At 41.1% G+C, this 16,893-nt stretch overlaps 1 protein-coding gene across 5 annotated transcripts in view; it reads left to right on the forward strand.

Annotated features, from left to right (window-relative positions):
* The first annotated feature begins 4,029 nt into the window (after positions 1 to 4,029).
* UBXN8 (UBX domain protein 8) overlaps positions 4,030 to 16,893 on the forward strand; it is a 32,112-nt gene continuing 19,248 nt past the window's right edge. For 2 of the 5 annotated variants that reach the window (XM_072776344.1, XM_072776346.1), the window contains exons 1-3: positions 4,030 to 4,487; positions 8,250 to 8,372; positions 13,042 to 13,112. In XM_072776344.1, coding sequence (XP_072632445.1) covers positions 4,400 to 4,487; positions 8,250 to 8,372; positions 13,042 to 13,112 — 282 coding nt within the window. In that variant the 5' untranslated portion in view covers positions 4,030 to 4,399. The remainder of the gene's footprint in view (positions 4,488 to 8,249; positions 8,373 to 13,041; positions 13,113 to 16,893) is intronic. The other 3 variants (XM_072776343.1, XM_072776342.1, XM_072776345.1) reach the window with 3 other exon arrangements.

Consider the following 16,893-nt stretch of genomic DNA (forward strand, 5'->3'; position numbering starts at 1 on the left):
AAATGTGGTGGGTATATGGATACTCACTACATTTTTTAACTTTCTTGTCTGAAAATTTTCTTTTTTTTCTTTTTAAAGTTTTATTTAAGTAATCTTTTCATTTTTTAAGTAATGTCTACTCCCCACATTAGGCTTGAATTATGACCCCAAGGTCACGGGTCACATGCTCTTCAGACTGAACCAGCCAGGCACCCCTTGTCTGAAAAATAACTTAATAAAATATTGAAAAAATTTTATTTTATTTTTATTTTATTTTACTTTTAAATATTTTATTTATTTATTTATTTATTTTTAAATAATATTATTTTTTATTTGTGTTCAATTTGTTAACATACAGAATAACACCCAGTGCTCATCCCGTCAAGTGCCCACCTCAGTCACCCCCCCCCCCCCGCCTACCTCCCAAGATTTTATTTATTTATTCATGAGAGACACAGAGAGAGAGAGAGGCAGAGACACAGGCAGAGGGAGAAGTGGGCTCTATGCAGGGCACCTGGTGTGGGACTCGATCCGGGGTCTCCAGGATCACGCGCTAGGTTGTAGGCGGCGCTAAACTGCTGAGCCACCTGGGCTGCCCTGAAAAAAAATTTTAAACAGTATTTTTAAAAATAGGTAATCTCTATACTCCACAGGGGCTCAAATTCACAACCCCAAGATCAAGAGTTGCATGCTCTACTGACTGAGCCAGCTAGGCGCTCCAACTAATTGAGTTTTTAAAATGTAAAATTCCAAAATTTCATCACAAAAGCATTTTGGATACACTTAATGTATATAATTCAGGCTACATTTTAATAAATATTTGTCCCCTTACCAAATATGATTATATATAATTTTTTAAAAAGATTTTATTTATTTATTCATGAGAGACACACACACACACACAGAGGCAGAGACACAGGCAGAGGGAGAAGCAGGCTCCAAGCAAGGAGCCCAACGTGGGACTCCATCCCAGGTCTCCAGGATCACGCCCCAGGCTGAAGGTGGCGCTAAACCGCTGAGCCACCAGGGCTGCCCAATTATATATAATTTTTAAATATGTTGGCAATCCTACTTTTTTTTTCTTTGCAATCCTACTTTTTAATACATGAACAGGTTGCATCACTTGTTAAGAAAAATGTGAAATTTGTGTTTTAAGAATGTTAATAATTTAATATGAAGTATGTAGATTTTAAAATCTCTTTCTCTTATACTATACCCAAGGATGTTTATAAGATTGTATTGTGAGAACTGAGACATCTGTAGCCCATGGGTTATAATCACTTAGAATTACATCAATCAAAAAAAAAAAAAAAAAGAATTACATAAATCACCATAATGACTCTACTATTGTTCCAGGAAATTCTTGCCCGTAAGTAGGCTGTCAGTACATAACTCATTAACTTTAAATTTTCCTGAAAATCCATTTATCTGAACAATAGGTTGCTCATCTGGGTAAAAAGGTTCCCTCTCAGGTACTGAGAAGTTGAACTCATCACTCAATTGGCAAATCCCCTTCTTTACCAAAAAAAGGAAACTCACCTGCTGTCAAGTCTGGTATCTTGCTCAGCCCACCAGTACTAAACTATTATACCATGCACTATGTCCAATTCCGGTGAGGTACTCACAAAGGAATCGAAAAGCCCACCTTAAACCACTCCAATCTAAACTTCAAAATCCTTGACCTTTTCTCTGAGACACTATTAAGACTTTGTCAAGATAGTATTCTCCCTTAATGTAGTAGGTGGGAAACTTGGTTTTACTAAAACGGATTATTTTGCTGGTCTTTTTGCAAGGAGTTAGCATAGATAATCACATGGACAGAGAGAGATTTCACAATGGACAAAGTTTGGAAAATGTGTATGACCCTGGAGTACTTGCAAGCCTCCACTTTACTCTCCTGACAGAAATTCACTGGCGCTATCAACAGATGAAATTAGGAATATAGAAAGCCAGGGATGCCTGGGTGGCTCAGCGGTTAAATGTCTGCCTTCAGCTCACGGCATAATCCTGGAGTACCAGGATCAAGTCCTGCATCGGGCTCCCTGCATGGAGCATGCTTCTCCCTCTGCCTGTGTCTCTGTCTCTCTCTTTGTCTCTGTCTCTCATGAATAAATAAATAAAATCTTAAAAAAAAAAATGGAATATATAAAACCAGAGAACAATAACAAGAAAAATACCTAAAGGAGGAAACTGTATAAAAATGAAGATGGTAAGAACTGTGGAACTTTCTTTTCCTGTGTTCATACAGACAACAAATAAGAATCTCTTAGTGAGTCAATATATTTAATTATTTAATTGGTATGTCATGTTATAATTTATATTACTTCACCGAATTGATTTTGAGATTGTGCCTTCCTATTTTGCACTTTCAGGTTCAGGACAAAGTTCTTAGCCCATATACAAAGCAAAGTTCCCTCTGGGCCTAACTCCAACCTATGTATACATCTCCATTCAAACTTTTTTTTTGAAATTTTATTTATTTATTCATGAGAGACACACAGAGAGAGGCAGAGACACAGGCAGAGGGAGAAGCAGGCTCCATGCAGGAAGCCTGATCTGGGACTTGATCCTGGAACCCTGGGATCACACCCTGAGCCAAAGGCAGATGCTCAACCGCTGAGCCATCCAGGTGTCCCTCCATTCAAACTTTTTTTATTTTTATTTATTTTATTTATTTATTTATTTTTTTAAATTTTTATTTATTATAGTCACACACAGAGAGAGAGAGAGGCAGAGACACAGGCAGAGGGAGAAGCCGGCCCCATGCACCGGGAGCACAACGTGGGATTCGATCCAGGGTCTCCAGGATCGCGCCCTGGGCCAAAGGCAGGCGCCAAATCGCTGCGCCACCCAGGGATCCCATCAAACTTTTTTTAAATTAAAAAAATTTTTTATAACATTTACTATTTATTCATGAGACACACAGAGAGAGACAGAGACATAGGCAGAGGGAGAAGCAGGCTCCCTGTGAGGAGCCTGATGCAGGACTCGATCCCAGGACCCCTGGGATCACGACCTGAGCCAAAGGCAGATGCTCAACCACTGAGCCGTCCCTCCATTCAAACTTTAAACTGCATTATTTTAAACTATTAAGTATTTAATATTTAAACTATTTAAACCATTATATACTTAAACTGGTAATTCCTCTGCATTGCTTCCTAAATTTGAGATCCCACTCTTCCAGGGATCCCTGGGTGGCGCAGCGGTTTGGCGCCTGCTTTTGGCCCAGGGCACGATCCTGGAGACCCAGGATCGAATCCCACGTCGGGAGCCCGGTTTGTAGAGCCTGTTTCTCCCTCTGCCTACGTCTCTGCCTCTCTCTCTCTCTGTGACTATCATAAATTAAAAAAAAAAAAATAATAATCCCACTCTTCCTTTGGTCCTCACTGCCAATCCTCCACTCAACTCCTGACATTTACAACACAATATGAAGGCTTTCCCCCCAAACCGTTGGGGTAGACTTCATTGTACCGGGTGGGTATCCCTATCATAGCACTCAAGTGCTGTATTGTTTTCATCCGTTTTTTTGTTTTGTTTTGTTTTGAATTTATTCATGAGACACAGAGACAGAGACATAGGCAGAGGGAGAGGCAGGTTCCTTGCAGGGAGCGGGATGGACTCCATCCCCAGACTGGGATCCTGTCCTGAGCTGAAAGCCGATGCTCAACCACTGAACCACCCAGGCGTCCCTGTATTTATCTGTTTACAGGCAGGGCTAGTAAATTGAGTTTCCTGAGGACAAATTTAGTAACTTACATATATTTGAATTTCCCATAGTTCTACAGTACCAGGCACACTGTGGAGTTCAATAAATGTGTTGGACTCCACAGAAGGGTGAGGTGGGAGGACTGATGGATGGGCCAGAACACAAAACTTCAAAGCAAGAAACTTTGTAAACTGTGGAGACCACTGTCATTTAAGAGTTGCAGGTGGGCAGAAGCGCCATAGAGGCGAGTCATGGGATGGCAATGAGGTCATAGAACCATGACGCCAAGGTAAGTCATTCACAATAACACTACACTTTATCTTCCAATACGCTTTACTCTTCAGAGTTCTTTTTCACAGCTTCCGGAGTCCAGCTCGCCGCCGAGGGACGAGCGCTGCGGGCCGGCCTCCCGGGTGCAGCCGCCAGCGCCCAAGCTCTGCTTTCTCACATCTGGCCAGGGAGGGAGGCTGCCAGGCACGCCATCTCTTCTGGACATAATGTGACGTGGGGAGATGATCTGCATTTCTTCTGATATAAGGCTACAGGGTATGAGTTCAAAAACAGGGGCTATCGTAGCCGAACCAACGACCGGGCTTCAGGGTCTAGCCGACCCCGAAAACCACCCCCTCACTAAGGGCTCCGTTCCTCACCGTCCAGAGGAAGGCGCAACCGGAAGAGGCGGGGCTCCCGCCCGGACGCGGCGCTCCCGCCACCATGGCTTCTCGTGGGGTTGTAGGCATTTTCCTCCTCTCTGCTCTCCCCATCTTGTGTCTGGAGCTCCGGCGTGGGAGCCCTGATCTAGGTAAGTGTTGTCTTTTCCCTTCTGGCATTCTCAGCCGCATAACTTTCCCATGAATGTTGTATCGAATTCCAGTCTCGCGGTCGCGTCTTCTTCGGCGTCCGGGACTACAATTCCCAGACTGCACCGCGCCCGTCTCTTCTGGCGCCGGGTCCGCAGCCCCTCTGAGGGAGGTCGACGACGGTCTTCGCGCAGGAGGCGTCCGTCTGGTTTCGCGTGCAAGGGGACGCAGGCTGGCGGGAAGCGCAGGACGCGCGTAGACGCTACTTTCAGATTGTCTTGAACGCTCACAAAGAAGTAGGGTGAGGTGATAGAGGCCTTCTAAGGAATATAAGGAAATGCTACGGAGCCAGAGTCCAAACATTCCAGACGAAAGGAATTGTGACCTGTTGGAGGAAAGGGCTGAAGACCACTGTTGATGGATCAGGGAGACTTAGGGGGAGAGTGGCTTGAGATGATAACATGTCACTGGGCATCTGTTACAAGCCTCGCTCTAAGTGCTGTTTATTCATTATCTTATCCAATCTGTATTATAACTATGGGGGGGGGAGGGGGCGTCTGTACTTAGTAGAATCCTCATCCTACGCTTGAGGAAACAAGACTTGGCGGAGGTTAAGCGCATCCCTAAGGCTTTGAGAGTCACTAGAGGACTGGCTGGCTCCGTCTGTGGAGCGTGCGACTCTTGATCTCAGGCCGGGAGTTCAAGCTCCACAGTGGGCGAAGAGATTATTAGTCAGTCAGTGGATTCTGTGGAGAATGTGTGGAAAGGAGGCTGTAGTGGAAGCAGTGAAGCAAGTGAGGCTCTGAGTGAAGTAGGCAAGTGGTGATGATGGCCTAGACTAGGATGATAACTGATGAAAAAAATGTTCACAGATTTAGAATTTTTTTTTTTAAGATTTAAAAAAAATTTTTTTATTTATTTATGATAGTCACACAGAGAGAGAGAGAGAGAGAGGCAGAGACACAGGCAGAGGGAGAAGCAGGCTCCATGCACCAGGAGCCCGACGTGGGATTCGATCCGGGGTCTCCAGGATCGCGCCCTGGGCCAAACGCAGGCGCTGAACCGCTGGGCCACCCAGGAATCCCTTTTTTTTTTTTTAAAGATTTTATTTATTCATGAGACACACACACACACAGGCAGAGACACAGGCAGAGGGAGAAGCAGGCTCCCTATAAGGAGCCCCCTGTAGGACTTGATCCCAGGACCCTGGTATCACGACCTGAGCCAAAGGCAGATAGATGCTCAGCCACTGAGCCACCAGGTGCCACAGATTTGGAATATTTACAAAGTAGAATCAACAGGATTTGTGGATGGATTAATGGGAGAGGAGGGATCAAGAATGACTAGAATGACTCCTACCTATGAAATTGAACAACCCTAAGTAGTTGGTTGTTGGAGTGATAAAGGGAAAACAGGAAAAATGGTGGACCTGTGGAGAATCAGTCCATTTTTGGATATATTAGTGGTGGGTTTAACCTTCATGTTTCCCTCTTTATGTTGAATTTTTTTTTTATATTTTTAAAATTTATTCATGAGAGACACACAGAGAGAGAGAGGCAGAGACACAGGCAGAGGGAGAATCAGGCTCAATGCAGGGAGCCCAACGTGAGACTGGATCCTCCGTGTCTAGGATCAGGCCCTGGACTGAAGGCCGCGCTAAACCGCTGAACCACCCCGGCTGCCCTTTATGTTTAATTCTGAAGTAGAGACCACGATGAGACCTAGCTTTGTATATTTCTCTCTCCCCCACCCAGGAAGGAGTCAAATACTACAAGTGTTGATTGCCCTGCACATGGACTCTTGAGAATAAGTATCCAAAAAATCGATTTAATTAAGTAATTTTTTACTTGAAAGATGTACACACAAATCTAGTTCTTTTATATTCCCATATGACATTTGCAAATTGCTTGCTTGTTAGAACACAAAAGCAGTATTATGGAACATAAATCCTATAACTTAGTGATTTCTCTAAATACCAATACTGTAGGTATTTTTTTTTTAAGATTTTATTTATTTATTCATGAAAGACACAGAGAGAGAGAGGCAGAGACATAGAGGGAGAAGCAGGCTCCCTGCGGAGAGCCGGATGCGGAACTCAGTCCCAGGACCCCAGGATCACGACCTGAGCTGAAGGCAGATGCTCAACCACCGAGCCACCCAGGGGTCCCCAGTACTGTCGGTATTAAATTACTTTTCTGATACCCTAGACTTAGTTAGGTGTTGTTTTGAACAACACTTAAATCAACAGCTAATGCTGGCAAAAATTGGAGGACTGTGAGGCAAAACAAGTATCTCTTCTCTAAACAACTTTAAATTGCTGTTTTTGAAAAGGATAACATATATCGCTTTTCAGTTAAAAATGAAATATTTATGGGGCACCTGGCTAGCTCAGTCAGAAGAGTGTGGGACTCTTGATCTCCAAGTTGTGAATTTGAGCCCCACACTGGGTACAGAGATTACTTAAATAAAATTTTTTTAAAAATAAATTAATTTATTAAATTAAAAGAAATAAAATCTTTATCACAAGTGTAGTCAATGATACTTCAAGAAAGAAAGAAAGATTTAAGTCTGTATATATATTTTCTTCATTAATCTTAAATTGACTAATTACCAGCCCTGAATGTGATGGTTTTTCTGTACCTTTGCCTGGAAACTTTTAGAGCTACAAAACTAAAAACTCCTGGAGCATAGAAATTATTTTTAACCCAACTTTATTTTTGCTCCCTCACCATATAGCAAATTGTGTTACATGAAGTGCAGGTGCTTATTACACTTTTGCTCATTTGATTTTCATATATTTTTTTAGATTTTTATTTATTTATTTATGATAGTCATACAGAGAGAGAGAGAGAGAGAGAGAGAGAGAGAGGCAGAGACCCAGGCAGAGGGAGAAGCAGGCTCCATGCACCGAGAGCCCGACGTGGGATTCGATCCCGGGTCTCCAGGATCGCGCCCTGGGCCAAAGGCAGGCGCCAAACTGCTGCGCCACCCAGGGATCCCAGATTTTCATATTTATTCTTAAAATGAGACAAAATACTGAATTTTTACTTTTTTCTAGGCAAACATGGTTGTATATAGAAATTTTCTTTGCGGGGATCCCTGGGTGGCACAGCGGTTTGGCGCCTGCCTTTGGCCCAGGGTGCGATCCTGGAGACCCGGGATCGAATCCCACGTCGGGCTCTCGGTGCATGGAGCCTGCTTCTCCCTCTGCCTGGGTCTCTGCCTCTCTCTCTCTCTGTGACTATCATAAATAAATAAAAATTAAAAAAAAAGAAATTTTCTTTGCAAATGACTGAATTAATATTGAGGAATAGAGAAGTATACAGGAACATAATTTAACTATGAGAAATATGAATTTCATGTTTCAGAATGACTTTTTAAATAGAATGAGAATTTGACAAGATGATACTGTCAAAATTTAATTCCCAATGGGATAATTTTATTTCCTCTGGACAGAGGGAAACCAGAATTTATGCGTTATTGATAGTCATAATGTTTATAATGTAGCCAGTCACTTGAATTGTATTTCTGAGACAGAAGCTATTCTAAAATTGTTTTCTGAAAACTTGTTTTGGTAATGATATCCGCAATGAGTTTTAGCTTACTAAGGAGACTATATGAAAAAAATCGTAAGACAGTTGCATATATTAGCTTTTACTGTACTTTACTACTCTAAATAATCTTAATGCCTTACTCTTTATTATTAATATCAAGAAAAGTGTCTTGAATTTTAATAGTAATTTTTTTTTCTTTACCTTTATAAGGAGTTAAAGATCTAATTTTGCTGTGTGGTCGGATTTTCTTACTGCTTGCTCTTCTTACTTTAATTATTTCTGTGACTACCTCATGGCTTAATTCATTTAAATCATCTCAAGTATATCTGAAAGGTAAGTTTATTGTTTATGCTACCCTTTTATAATTTTATACTTAAATTCTTTGTTGATTCTAGAACTTTGCATAACAAGAACCATTTACTGTTAATTTGTGATATGCCACTTCAAGGTAATCATTGCAACTTTTGTCTTGATTTTTTTTTTTTTTTAGATTTTATTTTATTTATTTGACAGCACAAGCAGGAGGAGTGGCAGGCAGAGGGAAAAGGAAAAGCAGGCTTCCCACAAAGCAGGGAGCCCAAAGTGGGGGGCTGGATTCCAGAACCCTGGGATCATGACCTGAGCCGATGGTAGGTGCTCAACCAACTGAGCCACCTGGGTGCCCCTCTTCTTGATTTTTAATGGACGATAAATCGCCAGTTAAAATTTTTTAAAAAAAATTTATTTTGAGAGAGCGAGAGAGCATGAGTGGGAGAGGCAGAGGGAGGGAGAGAGAGAGAGAGAGAATCTCAAGCAGACTCCTTCCTGAGCATGGAACCCAACAAGGGGCTTCATCACCTGGAGATCACTACCTGAACTGAAACCAAGAGTCTGACACTCAACTGACTGCACCACCCAGATGCCCTTAAACCCAACATTATTTTTTTTTTAAAGATTTTATTTGTTTATTTGAGAGAGAGCATGAGCAGGGAAGAGTAGAGGGAGAAGCAGACTCCCTGTTGAGCAGAGAGCCTGACGTGGGGCTCAATCCCAGGACTCTGGGATCATGACCTAAGCTGAAAGCAGATGCTTAACCAACTGAATCACCCAGTTGCCCCTAAACCCAACATTTATATGCATATAAAGGAAATTGTACATTATCCTTTATATGGAAATTGTACATTATCCTTTATATGCATTTGAAATGATACCATTTCTATAATACATTGCAAATTCTCTAATTTTAAATTGTGCAGCTTATTTATTTTTATTTATTTATTTTTTAAGATTTTATTTATTCATGAGAGGCAGAGATACAGACAGAGGGAGAAGCAGGCTTCATGCAGGGAGCCTGATGTGGGACTGGATCCTGGGATTCCAGGATCATGCCCTGGGCCGAAGGCAGGCGCTAAACTGCTGAGCCACCCAGGGATCCCCATGTTTATTTATTTATTAAAGATTTTGGGGGGAAGCCCGGTGGCGCAGCGGTTTAGCGCTGGCCTGCAGCCCAGGGTGTGATCCTGGGGACCCGGGATCGAGTCCCACATCGGGCTCCCTGCGTGGAGCCTGCTTCTCCCTCTGCCTGTGTCTCTGCCTCTCTCTCTCTCTCTCTCTCTTTCTCTGTGTGTCTCTCATGAATAAATAAATAAAATCTTAAAAAAAAAAAAAAAGATTCTTTAAAAAAAAAAAAAAGATTTTGGGGATCCCTGGGTGGCGCAGCGGTTTAGCGCCTGCCTTTGGCCCAGGGCGCGATCCTGGAGACCTGGGATCGTGTCCCACGTCGGGCTCCTGGTGCATGGAACCTGCTTCTCCCTCTGCCTATGTCTCTGCCTCTGCCTCTCTCTCTCACTGTGTGCCTATCATAAATAAAAAAAATAAAAAAAAAATAAAAAAATGATTTTATTTATTCATGAGAGACAGAGAGAGAGAGGCAGAGGGAGAAGCAGGGTTCCCGCAGAGAGCCCAGTGCAGGACTTGATCCCAGGACCCTGGGATCACGACCTGAGCCAAAGGCAGATGCTCAACCTCTGAGCCTTCCAGATGCTCCAGTTTATTTATTTTTAAAGATTTTATTTGAGAGAGAGAGAATGAGAACATGCGTATGGGTGCAGGAGTTGGGGAAAGGAGGGAGAGGGGCAGAAGGAGAGGGAGACACAGACTCCCTGCTGAGCAGGGACCCTGACACAGGACTCAGTCCAGACCCTGACATCATGACCTGAGCCCATGATGCCTAACCAACTGAGCCACCCAGATGCCCCTAAATTGTGCAGTTTAATTGTTCTTTGAGGTTTTCAGTTTATAAACTATTCAACAATTGGTAATTGTATCTACCATTAATTTGTAAAGGCTTTTCAACCTAGTTTATCTTTCATTTCACTGCGGTAGTTTTTCTTTACACTTATTTATCTGTAGAGTTAGGTGCTTACTCCTAACTTTAGGAAACCATGCTTGTTCTTATTTTTGATGAGTAAAATGTTTAACTGTTAAAAGCCTTTAATAATATTAAAAGTGTTAGAAGCTGGGCACTTGGGTGACTCAGTTGTTAAGAGTCGGCCTTCAGCTCAGGTCACTATCCCAGGGTCCAGGGATCGAGCCCCATGTTGGGCTCCCTGCTGAGCACGGAGCCTCCTCCTCCTTCTCCATGCTGCTTGTGCTCTCTTTCTCAAATAAATAAATAAAATCTTTAAAAAGAGAGAGAGAGAGAGAGAGAGAGAGGTGCCTGCGTGGTTTAGTTGGTTGAATGTCTGCTTTCAGCTCAGGTCATGATTCTGGCGTCCAGGGATCGAGCCCTATGTCGGTCCCCCTCCTGAGTGGGGAGACTGCTTCTCCCTCCCCCTGCTCTTGGTCTCTTTCTCAAATAAATATATAAAATCTTCCAAAAAAAAAAAAAGAAGTAATTAAAACTGCATAAAGTGCTTAAGTATTGTCAGATTTTCTTCAAATTAGTAAAAAATCAGCTTGTTTATACACTTTCTATCTTCCCTAGTGTCATCAGATGTTGAGATACAAGACTTCAGATTCATCCAAAATTTTAATCCTCCATGTTTTATAAAGATTTGCATGATGAGGTCTATCAAAGTTCAGAAGTAGTCAATTCTCAATGGCTTTAAGGATTAAAGCTCCTTGGGGCACCTGGCCGGTTTAGTTGATAGATTATATGACTCTTGATCCCAGGGTCATGAGTTCAAGCCCCACATTGGGCATGGAGTCTCCTTAAAAAAAAAAAAAGGATTAAGGCCCCTTAACCACCTGTTACTGATTTATTTAGAAGCTGTATTCTTTGACTCAGAGTTCAGGAGGGAGTCTTAAGATCATTAAGTCTGACTCATCACACAGCAGATTAGTGGCCTCCTGATTTCCTATGTGGTTTGCTACTGCCCTAATCTTTCCCCTTAATAAACTTGAGGAAATATTTATTGCCAGGAAAGAAAGTAGTTGACAAAGGAATGCTCCTATTTAAGGAGCCAGGCAGGCAGCCCCCGTAGTGCAGCGGTTTAGGGCCGCCTGCAGCCCAGGGCATGATCCTGGAGACCCTGGATCGAGTCCCGCATCAGGCTCTCTGCATGGAGCCTGCTTCTCCCTCTGCCTGTGTCTCTGCCTCTCTCTCTCTGTGTCTCTATGAATAAATAAATAAAATGTTTTTTAAAAAAATAAGGAGCCAGGCACATTAAGGGATATATTTTTCAAAAGGATGGATAATTCCTTAAGAGAACACAGTTAAATGAAATTAATTTAAATGAAACTTAGTAGAGGCTCCTGGATGGCTCAGTTGGTTAAGCATCCGACTCTTGATACCAGCTTTGGTCTTGATCTCAGGGTTGTGAACTCAAACCTACTTTAACTAACTAACTTAGTGTACCCAGAATATAAAACAGCAAAAATCCTTTCTCTTGCCATTTAGCTAATAACTTAATATTGGTTCAGTCATGGGAGTTGCCAAACATCCCAGCTTTAGAGTATATGCATGTTGCATTTATTATTTTTTTAATGATTTTATGATTTTATTTTTAAGAAATCTCTACATCCAATGTGGAGCTTGAACTTACAACCCCGAGATCAGGAGTCACATGTTCTACTGACTGGAACCGCCAGGTGCCCAGGCATGTTGCTTTTATGATCATGTCCAAGGGTGACCAAATGGTACTCATGTCTGTAGTGCAGTGTTCCACACTTCATGTGCAGTAATGAGTTTCCATGGCATGTCTTGAAGCTGCTGAAGCCCTATAAGGGCCTACATGAAAAATCCAACTTTTTTTTTTAAAGATTTATTTATTTTATTTATTCATTCATGAGAAACAGAGAGAGGGAGAAGGAAGCTCCCTGCCAGGAGCACAGTGTGGAACTCGATCCCAGAACGCTGGGATCACGACTTGAGCCAAAGGTAGATGCTCAACTCCTGAGCCATCCAGGAGTCCTTTTTTTTTTTTTTTTTTTTTTTAAGTAAAGTGGAGCCCAATGCAGGGGTTGGACTCACAGCCCTGAGATCAAGACCTGAGCTGAGATCAGGAGTCGAATGCTTAACCACCTGAGCCAACGAGGTGCTCCCCAAGATAATCATTCTTTTTTTTTTTTTTTAAGATTTTATTGTTTTGACAGAGAGCATGAGGTGGGGAGGGGCAGAGGGAGAGGGAGAAGCAGACTCCCCCCTAAGCAGGGAGCCTGACTTGGGACTCAATCCTGGACTCTGGGATTATAACTTGAGCTGAAGGCAGATGTGTAGATGACTGAACCACCCAGGTGCTCCCATAGTCATTCTTGAAGCCTCCTCACCAAAAATACAACTATTTAATATTAATACATGTCAGAAAATTGTTGTCTCAGACCTTTTCTTATAGATTTTACTTGTGGATTTCTTTGTTTGAACTGTCTGTATATATGTCATTTTCATTATTTGAAAAATAGTCTGTTTTTTGAAAGGTTGTCTCTTCTTGTCTCCAAAATGTTGTCTACAGACTACTTTCAGAGAAAACTTTCAATTTATGATATTTGGAAATAAAAAGCACTTTTATGTTTGCTGTTTTAGAAGAAGAAGAGAAGAATGAGAAACGGCAAAAACTTGTCAGAAAAAAACAACAAGAGGCACAGGGTGAAAAGGTACAGCATAATTTTTTTTAAAGGATTTTATTTATTCATGAGAGACACACACACACACACAGAGGCAGAGATGCGAGATTCAGGCAGAGAGAGAAGCAGGCTCCATGCAGGGAGCCTGATATGGGACTTGATCCCAGAACCCTGGGATCATGACCTGAGCTGAAGGCAGACAGTCAGCCACTGAGCGAGGCACCCAATGCCCCCTGTATTCACTTTTTGAAGAACCACCAAACTGTTTTCTACACCAGCTATACCATTTTATATTCTCACCAGCAGTTTCTGAGGGGTCCAATTTCTCCATATCCTTACTGATATTTATTATCCCATCCCCACCTCCTTTTAGATACCCACTGTAATGAGTATGAAGTGTTATAACACGGTGGTTTTAATCAGCATTTCCCTAATGACTAATGATGATGAGTATCTTTTTGTGTGCTTGTTGGAGAAATGTCTCTTCCTATATCTTTACAGTGATATCTGTTCAGGTTCTTTGCCCATTTTTGGATTGAGTTTTGTCTTTTTAAAAATATTTACTCATAAATAAATATTCATGTGAGACACACACAAAGAGGCAGAGACATAGGCAGAGGGAGCCCAATGCAGAACTTGATCCCAGGACTCCAAAGACAGAAGCTCAACCTCTGAGCCACCCAGGCATCCTGTCTTTTTTTTTTTTTTTTTTTTAAGATTTTATTAATTTATTCATGAAAGAGACACACAGAGAAAGAGAGAGAGAGAGAGAGGCAGAGACACAGGCAGAGGGAGAAGCAGGCTCCAGGCAGGGAGCCCAATGTAGGGCTCGATCCCAGGTCTCCAGGATCACGACCTGGGCAGAAGGCGGGCGCTAATCTGCTGAGCCACCTGGGCTGCCCCCATCTTTTTTTTTATGAGTTCTTTTTCTTTATGTACTCTAAATACTAGCCTTTTATCAGTTACATAATTTCCAAGTATTTTCCCCCATTGTATGGGTTATCTTTTCACTCCTTTTTTTTTTTTTTTAAGATTTTATTTATTTATTCATGAGAGAGAGACAGAGAGAGACAGAGACACAGGCAGAGGGAGAAGCAGGCTCCATACAGGGAGCCCGACGTGGGACTCGATCCCGGGACTCCAGGGTCACGTCCTGGGCCAAAGGCAGGCGCCAAACCGCTGAGCCACCCAGGGATCCCCTCACTCTTTTGATAGTGTTCTTTGATGACAAAAGTTTTGATGAAATCTGTTTATTTCTCTTGATCCTCATGTTTTTGGTGTCCTATTTAAGAATCCATTGCCAAAAAAAAAAAAAAAGAATCCATTGCCAAATCAAAAGCCATGAAAATTCATTCCTTTTTTTTTTTATTTTTTTTAAGATTTTATTTACTTATGAGAGAGAGAGAGAGAGGCAGAGACATAGGCAGAAGGAGAAGGAGGTTCCATGCAAGAAGCCTGATGTGGGACTCAATCCTGGACTCTGGGATCACGCCCTGAGCCAAAGGCAGAGGCTTAACTGCTGAGCCACTCAGGCGTCCCTTATTCCTATATATTTTCTTCTAAGAGTTGTATAGTTTTAGCTTTTATATTTAAGCTATTAACCCACTTTGAGTTAATTTTTGTATATGGTTTGAAGTAGGGGTTCAATTTAATTTTTTCAATATTGTTTTGGCTATTTGTGGTTCTTTACAATTTCATATGAATTTGAGTTGGCTTTTCCTTTTTTGTTTTTTTGTTTTGTTTTGTTTTGTTTTTCCATTTCTGTAAAAAAGGCCTTTGGGGAAAAAAAAAAAGGCCTTTGGGGGACACCTGGGTAGCTCAGCGGTCGGGGGCCTGCCTTTGGCCCAGGGAGTGATTCTGCAGTCCCAGGATCGAGTCCCACATCGGGCTTCCTGCATGGAGCCTGCTTCTCTCTCTGCTTGTATTTCTGCCTCTCTGTGTCTAGCATGTATGAATAGATAAAATCTTTAAAGAAAAAAAAAGACTGGTATTTTGAGAAGGATTACAACAAAATCCGTAGATTGCTTTGGGAAGTATTGGTGTTTTATTTTATTTTATTTTTTTAAAGATTTTATTTATTTATTCATGAGAGACACAGAGAGAGGCAGAGACACAGGCAGAGAAGCAGGCTCCATGCAGGGAGCCCGATGCAGGCAGGACTCAATCCCAGGACTGCGGGATCATGTCCTAGGCTGAAGGCAGATACTCAACCACTGAACCATCCAGGCGTCCCAATATTAAGTCTTTCAGTACATACACCTGTAATGTCCTTCCATTTATTTTATATCTTTAATTTCTTCCAGTAGTATTTTATAGTTTTCAGTGTACATAGTTTTCACCCTTTGGCTAAGTTTATTTCCCGTATTTTATTTTGGATGCTGTTCTAAATATAATTGTTGTCTTAATTTCCTTTTTTGATTTTTCATTGCTGGTGTATAGAAATACAAATGATTTTTGCATGTTAATCTTGTACCGGGTACTTTGTTCATTATTTATTAGCTCTAATGGTTGCTGTGTGTGGATTCTTTGGATTTTCTATATACTGCCAAATCTTGTTTTATTGTACTTTGTTGTGCTTTTCAGCTACTTTTTTTTTTTTTTTTTTAACCAATTGAAGGTTTATGGCAACTACATCAACCAAGTCTGTAGGTGCCATTTTTCTAACAGCATTTGGTAAATTTATGTCTCTGTCACATTTAGGTAATTCTTGTAATACTTCGAACTTATTCATTATTTATCATGGTAATCTGTGATCGGTGATTACAACTCACTGAAAGCTCAGATAATGGTTAGTATTGTTTTTAACATTAAAGTATCTTTAAATTAAGGTATGTACTGTTTTTGTAGATGTAATGCTATTGCATATTTAGTAGACTATAGTATAAATGTAGTATAAATATTTTTATATGCATTGGGAAAGCAGAAAATTAATTTGACTTGCTTTATTGAGATACTCACTTTATTGCAAACTGAACCTGTAGTATCTCCAGTTTATGTCTATATAAGATCATGTCATCTGAGAATAGGGATAGTTTTATTTTCGTCTTTCCCAAATGGCACGGTTTCTGTTTCTTGCCTGTTACTCTAGCTAAAACTTCTAAACAGTGTTAAATAGCAGTGGTGAAAGCAGGCATCCTTGTCTTGTTCCTGGTCTTATAAAGTTTTTAGTCTTTCACCATTGAATGTGATATTAGCTATGGGTTTTTTCTAGACACTCGTTATGTTGAGCAAGTTCTTTCCTATTCCTAGTTTCTGAGTATTTTTATTATAAAGAGTGTTGAATTTTGTAAAATGCTTTTTCTTAATCAATTGAGATGATAACGTATTTTCCCCGTCTATTAATATGTCTTACACTGATTGATTTTCTTATGTTGAAACATCTTACATTCTTGAGGTGAATCACACTTAGCTGGCCTATAATCCTTTTATATGCTATTGGATTTACATTGCTAGAATTTGTTGAGGATATTTGCATCTATATTTATAAGGGATATTGGTCTGTACTTTCCTTGTAGTGTCTTTGCCTGGCTTTGATATCAGGATAATGTTGACCTCATGGAATTAATTGAGAAAGAACTGTTCTCACCTGTATGTTTTAGGATTTCAACAGGATCAGTGGTAACTCTTCCTTAAAGGTTTGAATTCTTTCACCTATAGATCCATCTGGTCCTACTTTTCTTTATTGGGAGGTTTTTAATGTTTAATGTTTATTAGGTCTGTTGAGATACTCTGTTTCTTCTTGAATCAGTTTAGGCAATTTGTATGTGTCTAGGAATTTGTCTACTTCATCTTGGTTTTCTGATTTGATGAT

This window comes from Canis lupus, chromosome 15 (assembly GCF_048164855.1).
Source record: "Canis lupus baileyi chromosome 15, mCanLup2.hap1, whole genome shotgun sequence".
NCBI lineage: Eukaryota > Metazoa > Chordata > Mammalia > Carnivora > Canidae > Canis > Canis lupus.